We start from the raw sequence: 19,381 nt of genomic DNA, 5'->3' as shown, positions 1-19,381 counted from the left end.
CAGCATTTTACAGCATGGAATGACTCCTTCAGCCCATCATGTCTGTGTTGGTCATCAAAGGAACGCAACTGTCGCGTTATAGCAGAATGCCCTGTATGTTGGGGGTGGGCTGGTTGGATTGAAGGGTCTGTTTCTGACTCTCGGCTCACTTTCCAGCACTTGGCCCATAGGCATAAGTGCTATGTTGCTTCAAGTGATTATCCAAATTCTTGTTAAATGCCGTGATGGTTTCTGCCTCTGCCATCCTTACTGGCTGTGAGTTGCACAAAACACACATTTGCTGTGAGAATCTATGTTTCCTGGTTATTGAGCCCTCTACTAAGGAGAAAAGGTTTTTCTCCCATTGCCCTAAATATGTGCCTCATAATTTTGTTGCACTTCAACCAGGTCCCTCTTCAGCCTCCTTTACTCGAACGAAACAACGCCAGTCTATCCTTGTTGCCAAAACGCTCCAACCCAGGAAACATTGAATTGAATTGAATTGAATTTATTGTCACGTGTACTAAGGCACAGTGAAAAGTTTTGTCTTGCAAGCAATACAGGCAGATCACAGAGTTAGATAAGTATAGATAAGTAAGTAATAGGTAAATTCGGTGACTTTCCTTTGCACCCTCTCTAGTTGGCCTGCTGTCAACACAAAGCTCACTTCCATTGGAGATCAGTGTGTGGTGATTGAAAGCAGGAACCCACAGACAATTCCACTGTCAACATGAAAGAAAATACTGCCGATGCTGGAGGTCTGAACTAAAAATAGAAAGTGCTGGAGAAACTCAACAGGTCTGGCAGCATCCCCTCTACTGATGTCACACTGAACTCCAAATGTTAACTCTGTTTCTCTATCCATAGATGCTCTCACACCTTGCAGGGCTTCTCCAACATTTTCTGTTTTTGTAGAACCCACTACATGCTAGCTATGGGGTCACTGAGGTTATGCTACCCTCACCACCACTTTCTCAAGGGCAATTAGGGTTGAATGATACTGTAGGCACAGTTATTATGTTCCAAAGACACTTAGACAAGTACATGAATAGGAAAGGTTTGAAGGGATATGGTCTAGGAACAGTCAGGTGGGACTAATTTAGTTTGGATTACTGGTTGTTCTGTAATGACACTGCTTCATCATAGCAAATTGGCAATAGCATGATTGACAACTTGTGGACACTATTTCAATAATGCGAACTTTCTGCCGAATGGCTATAGCGACTTTCTCTGGCAGTTTTCCCTAGCGCAATTTTCTGTAGCACAAAGTCACAAAGGAACGAGTGTTGTGTTATAGCAGAACACCCTGCATGTTGGTTGTGGACTGGTTGGACCAAAGGATCTGATTCCATGCTGTATGACTCTTAGAACAGCAAGCTTTTTATTAACCAGCACCTATGGGAGCAGGAGTATCCCAGTTGATAAAATATTCTGGTTGATCAAGAGGTCCACATAATCAAAATAAAAACAGACACTAATTAATTGAAATGTAATTCTTGGGTGTACAGACCACTGTTATACTTTATTTATAGCATAAATTACTTAAATAAGAATGCAACTTTGCCTTAAATAAAGCTTACCTGCAGAGTCTGCTCACCTGCACCCTCAATTAACTACTTGGACCATAGCCAATAAAACAGTAGTTTTATGGCTTTTGAAGTATATAGTTTTGGCCAAAAAGTGTCGGTTCATAAGGTGCCAGTTCAAACAAAGTTTGAATGCAGTCCAATTGCTGCTGCAGCTGACATTGCAGAATGATGGGCTAGAATGATGCAGTTATGAAGAGAGTCTGGATAGAGGGGAATTGTATTTCTTAGTGCACAGAAGGCTGATGGGGTCCTGATTGCATTGTACAAAGTTCTGAGGGTCAGGTCCAGGGTAGGTAGGGAGAAACATCTCCCATTAGTAAAAGCACAATAACCAGCCAGAGCCACAGATTTAAGGCAAGGAGCAGGAGGTTTAGAGGGGACTAGAGGAATTTCCTTTAGTCGAGTTGATTGCAGGTGTCTGGAACTCAGGTAGCGGAGGGAGCCCTCAAGATGTTTAAAAACAATTTAAATGTGCACTTTAAATGCCAAAGTATTCAAGGCTACGGGCCAAGTGTTAGAAAATTAGATCAGAGGGGATGGATGCTTGATGATCAACACACACGTGATGGGCCAAAGGGCTTCTTTCCACATTGCACAATCTCTGCATCTCTAATCAGGCCCACAGCATATAATACAACCACTCTAAGGTATGTGATACCATCCCTGTATAGATCCATGAGGTAAGGCCTATAGTGAGATATGATGTGGAGGTTTTGATTAGATTCCCTACAGTGTGGAAAGAGGCCCTTTGGCCCAACAAGTCCATACTGACCCTCCGAAGAGCAACCCACCCAAACCCATACCCCTTCACCTAACACTACGGGCAATTTAGCATGGCCAATTCACCTAACCTGCCCATTTTTGGACTGTGGGAGGAAACCGGAGCACCCGGAGGAAACCCACGCAGACACAGGGAGAATGTGCAAACTCCACACAGACAGTTGCCTGAGGCGGGAGTGCTAACCACTGTGCCACTGTGCGGAGGTGTTGGTGTCAGACTGGGTTGGACAAGCTCAAAAATCACACAACACCAGGCAATAGTCCAATAGATGTATTTGAAAACACAAGCTAGCACCTGATGGAGGAGAGCTCCGAAAGCTAGTGTTCTCAACTAAATCCACTGGACTATTTGTGTGACCTTTGACTTTGCACAATGAGATACTAGAGTTGCAGAGATAGTGTCCCTACTTCTGAGCCAGGGGAACCTGGGTTCGAGCCCCACTTGTTCCAGAGGCGTGTAATAACCTTCCTGAACAGGTTGATGAAGAAAATGCCTCCAACTGGGACTGGGCAGAACAGGAACTGGACAGAACCATGAGCTGGGTGACTAGCTTCATTGGACCCGCCCACAGCCCGCCCCTTTCCACGTCTCAACCAATTACAGGCGTCAGTCCGGCAGCCACGCGCCGTAGTGGCGGAGGGGACCAATCAGCGGCGGAGAGGGGCGGGGCGCCCGGCTTGTTACATTGGGAATTGTAGCAAAGTTGGAGAGTGGAGTGTGAGTTGTTCGGAGCAGCCGCTGAGAGTAACTGAGGGGGATTTAAAGCTCAGCGTGCCGGACCATGACAGAAAACAGCGAGACTGAAAGCGAGCCTCAGAAAACAGAACTGCAGAGGTCACCCGGCTCTGTCTGCAGCCACCAAGAAACCAAGGTGAGACAGTTAGCAGCTGCAGTAGCTTCACCCTGGCATCTATACACTTTCAGGTTTATTTTCAATTCGACAGCTCTGTCGAAGAATGAGTACCACGGACTAAATGGCCTCGTTCTGTGCAATGTGATTCTGATGCCCATTACAGGGATTGTCAGCAGTGAGGCAATCCGAGTCCTACCTATAATTAAGAGCTTTATTTATTTTTTTGAAGTTGCATGTTTTGCTTTTAAAAGCAATGACTTTCGAATCCGGTTACAGAAGCAAATTGCCGAGCCAATGGATGGGAGCTGTGTTGTTTTGAGTGGCATGTTATCCTGCTGTAAAGAGTCTACAGACTTTTTTGCAACGTTGGGGGTCTGAGCTGGGAGATGAGGGACTTTCCAAATAAGGTGTCTCTCTCTCTCTCTCTCACTCTCTTTATTTTCTCCCTTCTTGACATTTGCGTTTTTATTATAAAGAAATGGGAGGAAGCTCTTGCAATGTCTAGTTCCGAAATCAGCTGCAGAAATTGATACATGAGGTGTGCGTGAAACTGTGTGTGTGTGTTCTGCAAGCGGTGGATGACTATGATTGCTGGATCTTGGTAGCTTCTTTCTGTCGATGTCTATCGAAGTGATTGAGAAGCAGGGCGGGCAGGTTGTCATGATCATTGCCCTGTAATCTTGTAAGCAACGTGTACACTGGATCGTGTTCCCTCTGATTCTTGCCCCAGTCCGGTCAGTACTGTCGCCCTTGCACGAATGTTACTGCACTTGACATCTTCAATCAATTCGATGTGTTCAGTCACTGCATCCAGTCACGAGTGCGCTGAATTTTTCTCTCAGTTCTTGCACATCTATTGGAGGTACCCACTTCCATGGAGTTGACAACGAGTCGCACTTTTGCCGGGCAGAATTAAAAATGCTCCCCTTGTACGTTCATGGTTTCGGGATGTTTCAAGAAGGTCATGTACTCAGACTTCCTATTAACTGGCAAGCACCGATGCAAAGGCCCTTCTGAGGATGGTCATCGGTCTAACAGTGGAATTACTGAATATGGGATGGCAGGCTAGGAAGACGAGAAATTATTGTAGTTGATAGTTATATTAATACTGTATAGGAGATGAGCCGGTCATGTGACATCACTTTGAATAACATGGACAACAAACAATTAAATTGCCCATTTATAAAATCTACACAGGTTTCCACTGGTTAACCTGTGACTTATGTGGCTGTATGCCCCATGATGTCTGTTACAACCCTAGTCTTGAAATAGTTAAATCAGTGCCAGTGTTTATTTTCATTGTCAGCTGCCTATTAAATATTTGCACCTACTGAATTTTTGAGGGCATCATGACTGAGTGTTATGTATTAAAATACTTGCAGATGTATGTTAAGTTAAAGGTGATATTGCACTTTTTTTTGTTCGAGATTTGGATCCAAGATGAATTTAAATACCTTCTGTATTCGGGTCACCAACCCTCCAAGATCAGGTCTGCTGTTTACAGCAGCACAGAACACCAATAGGAAGGGTTTAGAAGGATATGGGTTAAGTGCTGGCAAATGGAACTAGATTAGGTGAGGATATATGGTCGGCATGCACAAGTTGGACTGAAGGGTCTCTTTCCGTGCTGAACACATCTATGGCTCTAACACAGAAGAACCACAGCCATTTTCTCATCATTATCTTTGAATACATTTCTTTTGATTGCAACAGTTTGGGGGAATAAAGGGGGAAGCATGTTTAACTGGACATGATATTGGAGGTGTGAAGTTTGGTAATGAAATCACCGATCATCCAATGCAGAGGTTAACATGATTTCTGATGAAAGGGCAGGTCTCTTAGTGCAAACATTTCAATGTCGCTATGGAACATTGAGGCTAGTGTAGAAGTAAAATCACCATAAACTTAGGAAGTCTTGTTCAAAATTATGAGGGGCATGGATAGGGTAAATAGGTAAAGTCTTTTCCCTGGGGTCAGGGAGGCCAGAACTAGAGCGCATAGGTTTAGGGTGAGAGGGGAAAGATATAAAAGAGACCTAAGGGGCAACTTTTTCACACGGAGGGTGGTACGTGTATGGAATGAGCTGCCAGAGGATGTGGTGGTGGCTGGTACAGTTGCAACATTTAAAAGGCATTTGGATGGATATATGAATAGGAAGGGTTTGGAGGGATATGGGCCAGGTGCTGGCAGGTGGGACTAGATTGCGTTGTGATATCTGGTCGGCATGCATGGGTTGGACCGAAGGGTCTGTTTCCATGCTGTACATCTGTGACCAGGAGTGATAAATACAGCAGTCTTTCATAAGTCACATGTTCAGGTGTGCAAGTGTGTATTTAGATATATATCGATACTAATATATATGGTTTCAAATTTCTGCCCTTCCCATAAAGGTTCTAACTCTTGTCTGATCACCTTTATCAGACTAGCAGCTCTCCCATGGTACTTTTTCATGGGAGTCTGAATGGTGAGTCTCAGCACATTGTCAGAGTGATGAACACTACACCTGAGCTTGGACATACTCCAATCTGATATTGTCTTACTCAACTTCCAGTTGTAATGAATGGGAGGGGATGGGAACTCTTAATTTTATTTTTCTGTCTTCATCCCAAATCATTCAGACCAATTTCAGAACCTTAACTTCATTTGGACGTGACCTGGTTTCAAGTGGTTTTGTACTGAGTTAAATCATAGCTGTATCTACTCAAGGGAGCTACATTTGCCATTTATTGTCCAAGCATTGTATTGAAAAAATAAGGTTATGTTTTGATCTATTATTCCAAGTGTGAGGTGTGCTTGCCCATCCCCTACTGGTTTATGGTTTGGACGTTATTACTCGTCTGTATTTCTGGGCAAGCGAGAGAAAAAGTTAGGTAGTAATCCTGTTTCTGATCCATATCTAACAATGCCTTTTGGGAAGCTCTATGAATGGTGACATTGTCAGAATTGTTGCTGCTGCTCCTTTTACCTCTTAAACCCAAGGTGGCATGGTGGCACCATGGTTAGCACTGCTGTGTGGAGTTTGCACATTCTCCCCGTGTCTGCATGGGTTTCCTCCCACAATCCAAAGATGTGCAGGTCAGGTGAATTGCCCATAGGGTTAGGGAAATGGGTCTGGGTGGGTCAGTGTGGACTGGTTGGACCGAAGGGCCTGTTTCCATGCTGTAGGGAATCTAATCTAAGCTTCTCCCCACCAGTTTCCCTTAATTTTCCTTGATGCGCTCACTTCTATTTTTGTTTCTACTTTAAGTTCCTATTTTAAAGTGCTTTTGCCCTATTTAAGATGTAGTGCTGAACAAATTCTAATGTTAATCCTCTGGGCCGTATAATGTGTTTTCTAATATAGAGACCTATTGCACTTGTGGAAATGGATTAATCAGTGTTCAATAGATGGAACAACAACCAAAAGAGCAAATGCTGGAAAATCTCAGCAGGTCTGGAAGCATCTGCAAGGAGAGAAAAGAGCTGACGTTTCGTGTCTAATTGACCCTTTGTCAAAGCTAAAAATTGGGAGAAATAGGGAGGTATTTATACTGGGCTGAGAGAAGATGAGTCATGGCTCCAGAAGCAAAGGTAGCAATAAAGAGGTGATAATGACAGTGCATAGAGAGATGATAGGGAGATTAGGAACTGTGAATGACCAAGGCTGGAGCAAGTGCTATGTGACAAAATATGGGGGAGGGGAGAGAATGGGTGAAGCAGAGGCAAAATGGAAAACAGGGGCGAAGGGTAGCAAAGGGGGAAGAGGAGAGGAAAAAGATGATGGGAGAGAAGGAGAGACAATCAAGAAAGAAGAGGTACAGAACAGTGAAAAAAAAATGAAAGGTAAATAGAATAAATGAAGTAAAATTACGGAGCAGAATGAAAACAGAGGGGTCGAGATGGGATAATCATCTGAAGTTGTTGAATTCAGTGTTGAGACCGGCAGGCTGTAACGTGCCTAGTTGGAAGATGAGATGCTGTTCCTCCAGTTTGCGTTGAGCTTCACTGGAACATTGCAGCAGGCCAAGGACAGACATGTGGGCATGGGAGCAGGATTGGGTGTTGAAGTGGCAAGTCCGGGACCTGATTGCGTACAGACCGAAAGTGCTCAGCAAAGCGATCACCCAGTCGGTGTTTTGTCTCTCCAATATAGAGGAGACCACATTGGGAGCAACGAATGCAATAGACCAAATTGAAAGAGGTACAAGTGAAATGCTGCTTAATCTGAAATGAGTGTCTGGGGCCTTGGATGGTGAGAATGGAAGAGATAAAGGGGCAGGTGTTGCACCTTCTGCGATTGCATGGGAAGGTGCCGTGTGTGATGGGAGAGGTGTTAGGTGTGATGGAGGAGTGGACTAGGTTGTCCTGGAGGGAACGATCTCTGCAGAAGGCAGGCAGAGGGAGGGAAGGGAAGATGTGTCATGTTGGAGTTGGCGAACATGGCGGGGAATTATTCTTTGCATGTGAAGGCTGGTGGGGTGAAGGGTGAGAACAAGAGGGACCCTATCCTTGTTCTGGGAGGGGAGGGAGGGGGTGAGGGTCGTGGGACGGGAGATGGACCACACGCTGTCGAGAGCCTTGTCAACAACTGTAGGTGGGAAGCCATGGTTGGAGAAGGAGCACATATTAAGAGCACCACTTTGGAAAGTGGCCTCATTGGAACAAATGCGGCGGAGGCGAAGGAGCTGAGAGAAAGGGATCGAGTCCTTACAGAAACAACAACTGTACCAAAATTCCACAACAATGCACTCTTTTGTGACAATTTCATGATGCTATTCACTCTCTTGTGATCACATGGGAAATAAGCTATTCCTGATCAAAATGACCTATGGCTTGATGGAGATATAAGGGTTCTTGAGCTGCTAGGTTTGTAAGATTTGTCATTTGAAGGATGACAGACATATAATTCATAAGAAACAGAAGCAGGTGTAGGCTATTCAATGTGTTGGTCTGCTTTTCCATTCAATAGGAACATGGCCAATCTGACTGTAGCCTGAACATTATCATCTAACCTGTCCCCCTTGACTCTTGTCAATCAAAAGTCCATTGAACCTGGTCTGTGTTGATTTAGATTAGATTACTTAGAGTGGAAACAGGCCCTACGGCCCAACAAATCCACACCGACCCGCCGAAGCGCACCCACCCAGACCCATTCCCCAACATTTACCCCTTCACTTAACACTCTGGGCAATTTAGCGTGGCCAATTCACCTAACCTGCACAATTTTTTGGATTGTGGGAGGAAACCGGAACACCTGGAGGAAACCCACGCAGACACGGGGAGAATGTGCAAACTCCACACAGTTAGTTGCCTGAGGCGTGAATTGAACCCTGGTCTCTGGTGCTGTGAGGTAGCAGTGCTAACCACCGTGCTGCCCACAAATGTTCAATAGTAGGCAGCCTTGATGTCTACGAAAGAGAATTCCATAGACTAACATTCCCCCTGAGAAGAAATTCCTTCATCTCAAATGGGAGGGCCCTTCTTGTAAATTTTGACACGCAATTTGAGATTTCCTCCATAAGGGGAAACATGCACTGAGCATTTACCCTGTCAAGTCCCCCTGAGATCCGTATGAAGATCACCATAGCCTTGTTTGAGAGAAGCAAGACCAGTGTTAAGTTTAACCCGAGGGCCACAGCATTTCAAGGAAGGTTGAGAAGGTGGGCCTTCAGGGTGACCTCGACCTCTAAGATTTGAACCTATCCTGTTGGAATATGTGCTGCAAGCCAGCCATCCAGGCAACTGAGCTAACATCTCCCATGTGAACCTGGTACACGTCAATAAGGTCACCCCTCACTCGCTCACCTAAATTCCAAGGAGTATAGGTCCAAACTGCTGACACTTTAGTCATTATAAAAACATTTGCAAGAATTCTGATTTATGACTTTTTTTTTTCCGTTCCAGATTTCTACTACCTTTTTGGGGAAACATAAGAAACAGGAGCAGGAGTGGGCCATTTGGCCCCTCAAACCTTTCCACCATTCAGTAAGATTATGGCTGATCTTTTCATGGACCTGGCTCCACTTACTCGCCTGCTCACTATAACCCTTAATTCCTTTACTGTTCAATAATCTTTGCTTAAGAACAAGTTGGACTCTGAATTGAATAATAAATGAAAGTACCACATCCTCTGGCAGCTCATTCCATACACTTTCCACCCTCTGCGTGAAAACATTGCCCCTTAGGTCTCCTTTTATATCTTTCCGCTCTCACCCTAAACCTATGCCCTCTAGTTCTGGACTCCCCGACCCCAGGGAAAAGACTTTTGTCTATTTATCCTATCCATGCCCCTCATAATTTTGTAAACCTCTATAGAGTCACCCCTTATCCTCCGCTCCAGGGAAAACAGCCCAGCCTGTTCAGTCTCTCCCTGTACCTCAAATCCTCCAACCCTAGCAACATCCTTGTAAATCTTTTCTGAACCCTTTCAAGTTTCACAACATCTTTCTGATAGGAACAAGACCAGAATTGCACACAATATTCCAACAGTGGCCTAACCATTGTCCTGTACAGCCACAACATGACCTCCCAACTCCTGTACTCTATACTCTGACCAATAAAGGAAAGCATACCCAACGCCTCCTTCACTATCCTATCTACCTGCGACTCCACTTTCAAGGAGCTATGAACCTGTACTCCAAGGTCTCTTTGTTCAGCAACACTCCCTAGGACCTTACCATTAAGTGTATAAGTCGCTTTCCCAAAATGCAGCACCTCGCATTTATCTGAATTAAACTCCATCTGCCACTTCTCAGCCCATTGGCCCATCTGGTTCAAATAATGTTGTAATCTGAGGTAATACCTCCAATTTTGCTGTCATCTACAAACTTACTAATTTATACCTCTTATGCTCGCATCCAAATCATTTATGTAAATGACAAAAAGTAGAGGGCCCAGCACCGATCCTTGTGGCACTCCACTGGTCACAGACATCCAGTCTGAAAAACAACCCTCCACCACCCCCCTCTGCCTTCTATCTTTTGAGCCAGTTCTGTATCCAAATGGCTAGTTCTCCCTGTATTCCATGAGATCTAACCTTGCTAAGCAGTCTCCACGGGGAACCTTGTCGAACGCCTTACTGAAGTCCATATAGATCACATCTACTGCTCTGCCATCATCAATCTTTGTTACTCTGATACAATTGCAACATTTAAGGGGCATTTGGATGGATATATGAATAGGAAGGATTTGGAGGGATATGGGCTGGGTGCTGGCAGGTGGGACTAGATTGGGTTGGGATATCTGGTCAGCTTGGACAGGTTGGACCGAAGGGTCTGTTTCCGTGCTGTACATCTCTATGACTCTATCTGGAGTTTGAGACATCCTCTCATTCTTAATTTCTATGGATTGGGGAAATGGTTGGGTAAAACAGCAAGGGTTCTTATTTTTGGCTGGGTACAATTGGGAGCTGCTTCCTTACTCTATCCATTTTGGAGATCACAAAATAGGCCAGACCTTCCCTCAGGGAGAGAATCCCAGAAGAATTGAATAAATGATTCACAGAAACAGCCTTGCTGAGTTGAATAGTCTTATTTTTGGGGGTGGAAATGGGCCTGATTACTGGCAGTCCAGTATTGCTTTCAGAATTTGGCTCATTCCATTTCAATTAATGAGAAATTAGAAAAAAAAACTTCAAAAGGAAAAATATCAAAAGCTAGAAAATAGGATTAAAGTTGATAGCTGCACAGAGGATCATTGGCAGGAAGATACCTTGCCTGTGCTGACATTTCTATGGCTGTGTAATAGGAAATACAGTTCAAACTACATGGATTTTTTAATGCAATGACACCATGATAATAAAATGTGAAAACTATGTGCAAACGACATCAGTGTAAAATCACTAAGTAAAGTCAAAGTGAGGGGATTTACATGTGTGAGTAAAACCAGCTGTTAAAAACACAGAATTATAATTGAGTGATTTTCTTCCACAGTTTAAAAATAACTGCTGTTCAATTTAAGGAGAGGTTTTACCAGATTAACACAATAACATAAGAAATAGGAGCAGCATTTGGCCACTTTGTAGCTGATCTGATTGTGGCCTTTAACATCCCTTTGTTGTTTGCCCTTCTTTTTCCCCCCCCCCCCCCCACCAACTGTAACCCTTGACTCCCAGGTAGGTCAAATATCTGCCCTCGTTATATTCAAAAGCACAGCCCCAACTGCTCACGTGGAGAAGAAAATTCCAAAGATTCATTGCCCTCTGAGAGAAAACAGTCTGTCCTCTTTGCTATCTTAAATGGGAAACCACTTATTTTGAAACGGAAACAGAAATTGCTGGAAAAGCTGAGCAGGTCTAGCAGACTTCATCTGCATCAGTTCTGAGGAAGACTCACTGGACCTGAAACATGTCTCTCCACAGATGCTGTCAGACCTGCTGAGCTTTTCCAGCAATTTCTGTTTTTGTTTCTGATTTCCAGCATCTGCAGTTTCTTAATTTCTTTTTTAATGGTTAAATGGAGATCTGCTGTTCTGGATTTTCCCATGAAAGGGAATAATCTCAACACTCGGAGCCATTTATCTTTAAATAAGAACACCTCAAAGTTTATTAAACTCGAATGAGTGTAGGCCCATGCTGCTTAATGTTACCTCTTAGTTCAATCCCATCAGTCCAGGAATCAACTCATCCACATCAACCATAACATTCACTCCCTTCACCGCTGCTCAGTAGCAAGGTGCATGGCAGAAATAAAACAAGCCTCCTTAGGCAGCATCTTCCAAACATATGGCCCGACCAACTAGAAGGAGCATTACAGGTGATACATGGGAACAGCATCACCTGCAAGTTCCCTTCCAAACCACTAACCATCTGACTTGGGGCTATATCACTGTTCATTCGATGTCACTGGATCAAATTCCTGGGACTCCTGCCCTAACAGCTTTGGGACTAGCAACCAAATTATCTAGGTTCTTGAAACAACTTTTCTGAAGTTTCACTATGTTCTTTGTGTTCAACAGTGTAATACAGTAACAATGTATGTATCTGGAGAAATTTCTATTTGTTTGTCGGCTTCATTATAAAAAAAATGACTTGTTTGCAGTGACAGGAGGATTGATGTTTGTTGCATCAATTCAGTGTTATTCTGACGCATATCTTTCAATGTTAAGGGGACAATAACATTGTATTTAGTATACCAGTTTGTGATAGAATTTATTAGGTAGAAACTTTGTTCAAAGGTTTGCATTTAAAACTGAGAAATAAAACTTCTTTATCTGCGAATGTTTGAACTTAATTATTTCCAATAGTTTATTTCTTTTTATATTTATTTGGTAATGAAGACAATGCTAGGGAATGGAATATTTTCCATTTCAGTAACCCAGTGCCAGCATCAAATAATCCTTGGTTATGTATAGAATGACTGACTAGAAACAGAGTATTGTTCCCTCATCACTTTCATCAGTGTACTTCACCCAAGAGAAGTAGCTCTTAACATCTGCATACTGCTAATTAAAAGACATTTGATAACAATGGGCTTGGGTAATAATGCAAGGAACAGAGTAGAGACGGCCAAAATAATTTCTATAGGACTCATGTAGCTATGAGGATACTTTTTATACTCCTGTCTACATCTGAAAGCATTTTCCAGGGCCAAGGATTCAGCCTCTTGCCCATTTGGCTAATCAAATCTCCTTTATCCATCTTATATCTAAGATAAGAGATGGTTAGTGGTCCTGGGTATTGACATTTCATTGTCACAATCAATATTGCCAACAGAATGGCATTTCGTAACAATAAGTGTAAGCATAGAAATATCATTTTTACACCCAACGTTTCCCCTCTCAACCACAGTTCAAACATTTACTTTGTTTAATTGAACTATGATGAAAGTGAATTTGAGGAAAATGATTCTACCTTACTACCTGTTTTTACCCAGTTGTTTACTAACTTGCAAGCTCAAAATATAATCATAATATACTCCAACTAGAGATGTTTAATAAAATAATTTTACCTTCTCTTTCATCAACATTGGCTTGAAATAATGTTTGCTCTGAGTTAAACTTTTGGGTCGAGAAAGAAGGGAAATGGCTATCACTTGCAAACAGCTGGTTTAGTGATATGGAGCTGAAGTCTTTTTATGTATTGGAGGAATAAACCATTATCTCAAACATGTGCTGTGTAATGGACCAAATCCTGATTGATACAAAATGGGACTGAGAAATTGGATAATTGTTAACACCACCTTTTTCACGGTGGCTCAGTGGTTAGCACTGCAGCCTCACAGCGCCCGGGACCTGGGTTCAACTCCAGCCTCGGGTAACTGTCTGCGTGGAGTTTTCACATCCTCCCCATGTCTGCGTGGGTTTCCTCTGGGTGCTCTGGTTTCTTCCCAGGGTCCAAAGGTGTGCAGGTCAGGTGGATTGGCCATGCTAAATTGCCTATGGTGTTTGGTGTGTTAGTTGGAGGGAGATGGGTCTGGGGTGGGTTACTCTTCGGAGGGTCGGTGTGGACTTGTTGGGCTGAAGGGCCTGTTTCCACACTGTAGGGAATCTAACCAGTCTACTAAGTGAGTTTGAAAACTTAATTTACCAAAAAAATTGCACAATTGGTTCAATGATGTGTAATTTGTATCGGCCATGTTAGAAAAGCTTTTTTTTTCCTGATTTTTAAAGGTTTACATGAAATTCCTCTTTTTGATACTCACTGGGTGCTTGTCTGACCTGTAATTAAGAATGGCCAATAAGGTTGAATTCTTGGGAATTGCTTGTTTCAAAGCTGCACAGTGCATTAGATAGTCATTAATTTATAAAGAAAATACTTATCATCATCTTATGAATTTTGAGTCCTTGCAACTGGCATGTGAGACGTTAGGTGAGGCATAGAGCTTAAGAGTAGAGAGGTTATGCTGGAACACTATGAAGTTGATTTGGGCTCAGCTAGCATATTGTGTGATTCTGGAATCCACATTGTAGGAAGGATGTGATTATTCTGGAAATGGTGCAGAGGAGATTTACCAGGATGTTACCTGGACTGGAGAGTTCTAATCATGAGAGATTGGATAGACTTGAGGTTGTTTTCCTTGGAGCAGAGGAGACTGAGGGGTACATGATTGGAGAAACTGACTCCAAGATTATCTTAAGTTCGTTTGTGGCCAGGAAGTAGGAATGTGCAGCAGATGCAGAGAAATGTTCTTCTGCAACTTAATCATTTGAGGTGTGTTGAGTTTGATCAGACATCCTATCACCTCCTTGATGAAGGGCTTATGCCCGAAACATTGACTCTCCTGCTCCTCGGATGTTGCCTGACCTGCTGCGCTTTTCCAGCTCCACACTTTTTGACTCTGACTCTCCAGCATCTGCATTCCTCACTTTCTCCCATCCTGTCACATGTAACATGCACCGTATCTGAGCAAAGTTTGCAGGTCAGTGTAAAACAGGGACACTTTCCCGTTAGAGAAATAAAATGAGAAAATAGCTTTACGAAGAATACAAGAAATAGGAGCATGCCATGTCTCCCATTCAGTATGATCATGACTGATCCTGCACTTCAGCTGTATTTTTTTTTGCCCATCCTCCTATGCCTTAATTCCCTGATAGATCATCAAGTTATGCATCCCAACCTTCACAAAACAGCACCCGCAAACCATTGCAGTAGGGAATTGCAAACATTCACAATTTGAGTGAATAAATTTCTACTCATTTCCTGTCTTAATTAAGCTGTCTAATTTGCAGTTGGACTGAGTGAAACTAATCAGTGTGAATCAAATTTTAGTACACGATGCAGGCTTTGGGATTGAATAAGGTGTTAATGGTATTCCGTTTGCCACAATTTAATTTGCTAAAATCCAATGTATCTGAATACACAAGCTATAAAGAATGGAGCTTGGGTCGGGAGGAATGAAAATGTTTGTTTTAATGATTTTGAGACTTGAGGGCTAACGTCAGAAAATGAGATTTTGGAATATTGCATTTCAGTCGCTTCTTTGCTATCTGGCCAAATTCCTAAAGCAATTAACTCTTTAATTTTTGATGTTTGACCTTGTGAAATCTTGCATTAACCTGATCCCAGAGGAAGCACTTTGACTAAAGTATTGACTGAAATGTGTTTTTTAAAATTCTTTACTCTACTGTGCATATGTCACTAGTTATCAGCTCTTCCCTCAAAGCCTTTGCTTTTATTTAAAAAAAACATGTATTTAAGTCACATTGTGGCCAAAGTAGCTTGCAACTAGTGAAGTGCTTTTAAAGTTTAATTGTGTATTTAACATGGGGATAGCCAATATGCACAGCAAGATTCCACAAGCAGCAAACAACGATAACCAAATTCTTTTTAAATGGTGATTGGTTAAAAGTTTGTTGACAGAGTTCTAAGGAGAGCTCTCATGCTATCTGAAGACCTGTTTCAACATCTATCTGTGCAAGCCACTGGGGCTTTGTTTTAACACCGATTATCCTGAAAACCAAATAAATATTCTACTTGTGTGCGTTGTGGCCTGTGATGACAGTAAACTGTGACAGGTCACAGGAAGTGTCTGCCTGTCCACCATTAATCGCAGTGTTCCTGTATATTGATATAAGACCACAAGACATAGGAGCAGAAGTAGGCCATTCAGCCCATTGAGTCCACGCTGCCATTCAATGAGATCAAATAATTCTCCACTCCACTTTTCTGCCTTTGCATCATAACCCTTGAGTCCCTTGAGCATATAAAAATCTATCTCCGTCCAGTGACCCACCCTCAAAAGCACCTCTGTGGTAAAGTATTCCACTGAAAAGAACAAATGCTGGAAATTACAGCAAGTCAGGCAGCATACATGGAGAGAGAGCAAGTTAGTGTTTCAAGTCTAGATAACTCTTCATCAGAGCTGACGCTGTGATCTCCAGCAATTGTTGCTTTCAGTACAGATTGCAGCATCTGCAGTAATTTGCTCCTACGTTATATTTAATTGACAACATACCCTGAAGAAATTTTGCTCTTCCCTCTGACAGGAATTCCAGTCATCTCTTCCACCATACACATCTTCGTTGCTTTCCATGCTTTCCCCAGCACTCCTCCTCCACTCCCCGCCAACTATTGCAGAAAAGCTCATCCCTCCACACTTCACGACGGCTCTGCTGAAGAGTCATCTAGATGAAAAACGTTGGCTGGCTCCCTCTCCATGGATGCTGCCTGACCTGTTGTGACTCCAGCATTTGTTGTTTTCAGGACAGTTTCCAGCATCTGCAGCAATTTGCTCCCACGTAGGAAATTCCACAGTTTGACCACCCTCTGATCAGAAATTCCTCGTCCCCTTTCTCTTAAATTTTACTATGTATACTATAAGGCAGAAAGAAAAACTTTCTGCAATTTCCCTGTCAAACCCCAAAGAAGCCTGTATGCCTTCTCTCGCTTTCTGTAATGTTAGGTCGTGATTGAGTGCGTGTTTACATCAGACTGACCCTTGATTTAATGCCTTATCTGAGGGATGGTACCTCTGACAGTGCAGCAGTCTCTCCAGTATTGGCTAGATTTCTGTGTCCAAGTCTCCTGAAGTGGAACTTGAACCAATAACCTTTGAAATAATGCTATCCACTTAGTCACGGCTGACACTAGGTAACTAGATTGAGAGCTGGAATAAATTGAACCCAAACTGCAATGTTAATCTGCAAGCTATATCCTGATGGTTTCAGCATCATGATGGGATACTTATGAAAGGCATCTTCCATTTTATTTCCGATAGCTTTTTTTAAAATTTATGAACAGTGCAGCTGGTTTTAAGTTGTTTCGACACATAACCTGGAGAACGTAAGGCAGAATTAAAAATGCCACAATTACAAAGTTAAAATTTGACTGATTTTCTCCTGAAATGAATTGCTCTTGACAGAAAACAAACTATCTAAATGCTACTTTTCTTGTCACAGGATGATTTGAATGATGTTGCAGATTGACAATGTGATAACGTGGTTGTAGCAGTTTTCCCAACAATTTGACAGGGGCGCCTTTAATTGTAATTGCCTGAATTTTATTCTGAATATTTATCTGATTCTTGCAGCCGAATAATGAGTAATCAAGCAAAAAGCACTGCAGGAAAGGTCCTGCCCATCTACCTCATGTTCAACGTCGAAATGGCATGAATTCACAGTCTGATTACCATTTAATTAGGACTGATTGACATCAAAGTCAAATCCCTTCACTCAATGTTGGGATAGGAAAAAGATTTTCTTCATGCATCTTGCATAATAAAATCCTCAATCCAATATATAAGAATGGATTTACACTATTGTTGGATGGCACATCTGCCAACACTGAACATCTGTAGCTTAACCCAACGTGAGATAAACAAGCAAGCAGAGATTTCCAATATCACTGGCAAAGGGTGTAATAAGCTATTTCCTTGGAAATGAAACCCAGTCAGGGGGCAGTTATAAAAATAGGAACATTTGTGTATGTTTCCTGTTTGTCTTGTCAGATTTTTGTAAAGCTGTGTTTCTTTATCTGCAAACCGTTTGCAACTGATGAAATGTACATACGATTTGTTTCCAAATAAAGCTAGTATTTGCCCAAAGAGAGCTCTCCACTGTCAAACTACAGAAAGTACCTTGTTCATACAGGTGTTAGTCTGCAGCCTGTGATTTTTAACCCTAGTTTTAATCACGTTCAAAAGCAAGGAAGCTGCCAGTTTGATTCTAGTTTCAGGCATGTAGCTTGAAAAGCAATTAAACTCTGATTATTCCATTCATCATAGTTCTCATACCAAATGATTAATCTCTTTGACCTAGGTTTGTACTTAATTTCAGTGGTTAGGCTCTACAGTCTTGACAAAACAAGCCACTTTGAACCTCCATCATAATAGCAGAACTGTACATCAAATGGTGTTGTTACACAGCACTGTGCTACAGGCTATAATGATCCTGCAGTTTATAAAACAACATACTGTCTGGTTTGTCATACACCATTCAGTTGATCCACAGTGTTAAAAATGGCATGCTACGTGTTGAAGCTTTCATAGTTTTAACAGCTGCAAGAAGAGTACAACAGGATCTTGATCAGATGGGCCAATGGCCTGAGGAGTGGTAGCTAGAGTTTTAATTTAGATGAGTGTGAGGTGCTCCAATTTGGAAAGGCAAATCAGGGCAGGACTTACACATTTAATGGTAGGGTCTTGGGGAGTGTTGCTGAACAAAGACCTTGGAGTGCAGGTTCATAGTTGAAAATAGAGTCAGAAATCGATAGGATAGTGAAGAAGGCATTTAGTATGCTTTTCTTTGTTGGTCAGAGCATTGTGAATAGGAGTTGGGAGGTCATGTTGCAGCTGGACAGGACTTTGGTTAGGCCACTTTTGGAATATTGTGTGCAATTCTGCTCTCCCTCCTAGAGGAAGGATGTTATGAAACTTGAAAGGGTTCAGAAAAGATTTACAAGGATGTTGCCAAGGTTGGAGGATTTGAATTATAGGGAGAGGCTGAATAGGCTGGCAGTGTTTTCCCTGGAGCATCGGAGGCTGAGGGGTGACCTTATAGAGGTTTATAAAATCATGAGGGGAATGGATAGGGTAAATAGACAAAGTCTTTTCCCTGGGGTGGGGATGTCCATAACTAGAGGTCATGGGTTTAGGGTGAGAAGGGAAAGATATAAAAGAGACCTAAGGGACAACTTTTTCACGCAGAGGGTGGTGCGTGTATGGAATGAGCTGCCAGAGGAAGTGGTGGAGGCTGGTACAATTGCAACATTTAAGAGGCATTTGGATGGGTATATGTATAGGAAGGGTTTGGAGGGAAATGGGCCAGATACTGGCAAATGGGACTAGATTGGGTTGGGATATCTGGTCGGCATGAACGAGTTGGACCGAAGGGTCTGTTTCCGTGATGTGCATCTCTGACTCTAAATACCATCCTGTGCTTGTTGGCTTGCACTTCCAGCCTATAACTGACTGGAGGATTTCAGACTCCACTGAGAAATTTACTGTTCCCAATGTTTTCTAAACATATCATATTAAGTCTTTGTCTAAGTAATAGACGAGCTTAAAGTTCATCTCCACTTTGTGGAACAATGCTGCTGTCATTATAAAGTAGTGAATAGTTAGTATGTCTATAAACAATGTCAAGGGAGTCTGCTACTAATATTAAAAATGAGTGCATGTAGAGAAGTATCAATTTGTCGCTGAAGAACAATCTTAAAACATGTACGCAGCTTCAAGTTCTCTATCAATTAACAACTAAGCTGGGTTTAATTTATGCTTGAATTTAGTTTGTGATAATTGGGTCTTCAAAGGATTCTGCTTCACT

At 42.4% G+C, this 19,381-nt stretch overlaps 1 protein-coding gene across 2 annotated transcripts in view; it reads left to right on the top strand.

Moving 5' to 3' along the window:
* The first annotated feature begins 3,072 nt into the window (after positions 1 to 3,072).
* LOC140465717 (SH3 and cysteine-rich domain-containing protein 2-like) overlaps positions 3,073 to 19,381 on the top strand; it is a 134,335-nt gene continuing 118,026 nt past the window's right edge. The window contains exon 1 of one of the 2 annotated variants that reach the window (XM_072561373.1): positions 3,073 to 3,220. In XM_072561373.1, coding sequence (XP_072417474.1) covers positions 3,131 to 3,220 — 90 coding nt within the window. In that variant the 5' untranslated portion in view covers positions 3,073 to 3,130. The remainder of the gene's footprint in view (positions 3,221 to 19,381) is intronic. The other variant, XM_072561374.1, reaches the window with a different exon arrangement.

Source organism: Chiloscyllium punctatum, chromosome 42, assembly GCF_047496795.1.
Source record: "Chiloscyllium punctatum isolate Juve2018m chromosome 42, sChiPun1.3, whole genome shotgun sequence".
NCBI classification, from domain to species: Eukaryota; Metazoa; Chordata; class Chondrichthyes; order Orectolobiformes; family Hemiscylliidae; genus Chiloscyllium; species Chiloscyllium punctatum.
This window is presented reverse-complemented; position numbering and strand designations above follow the sequence as displayed.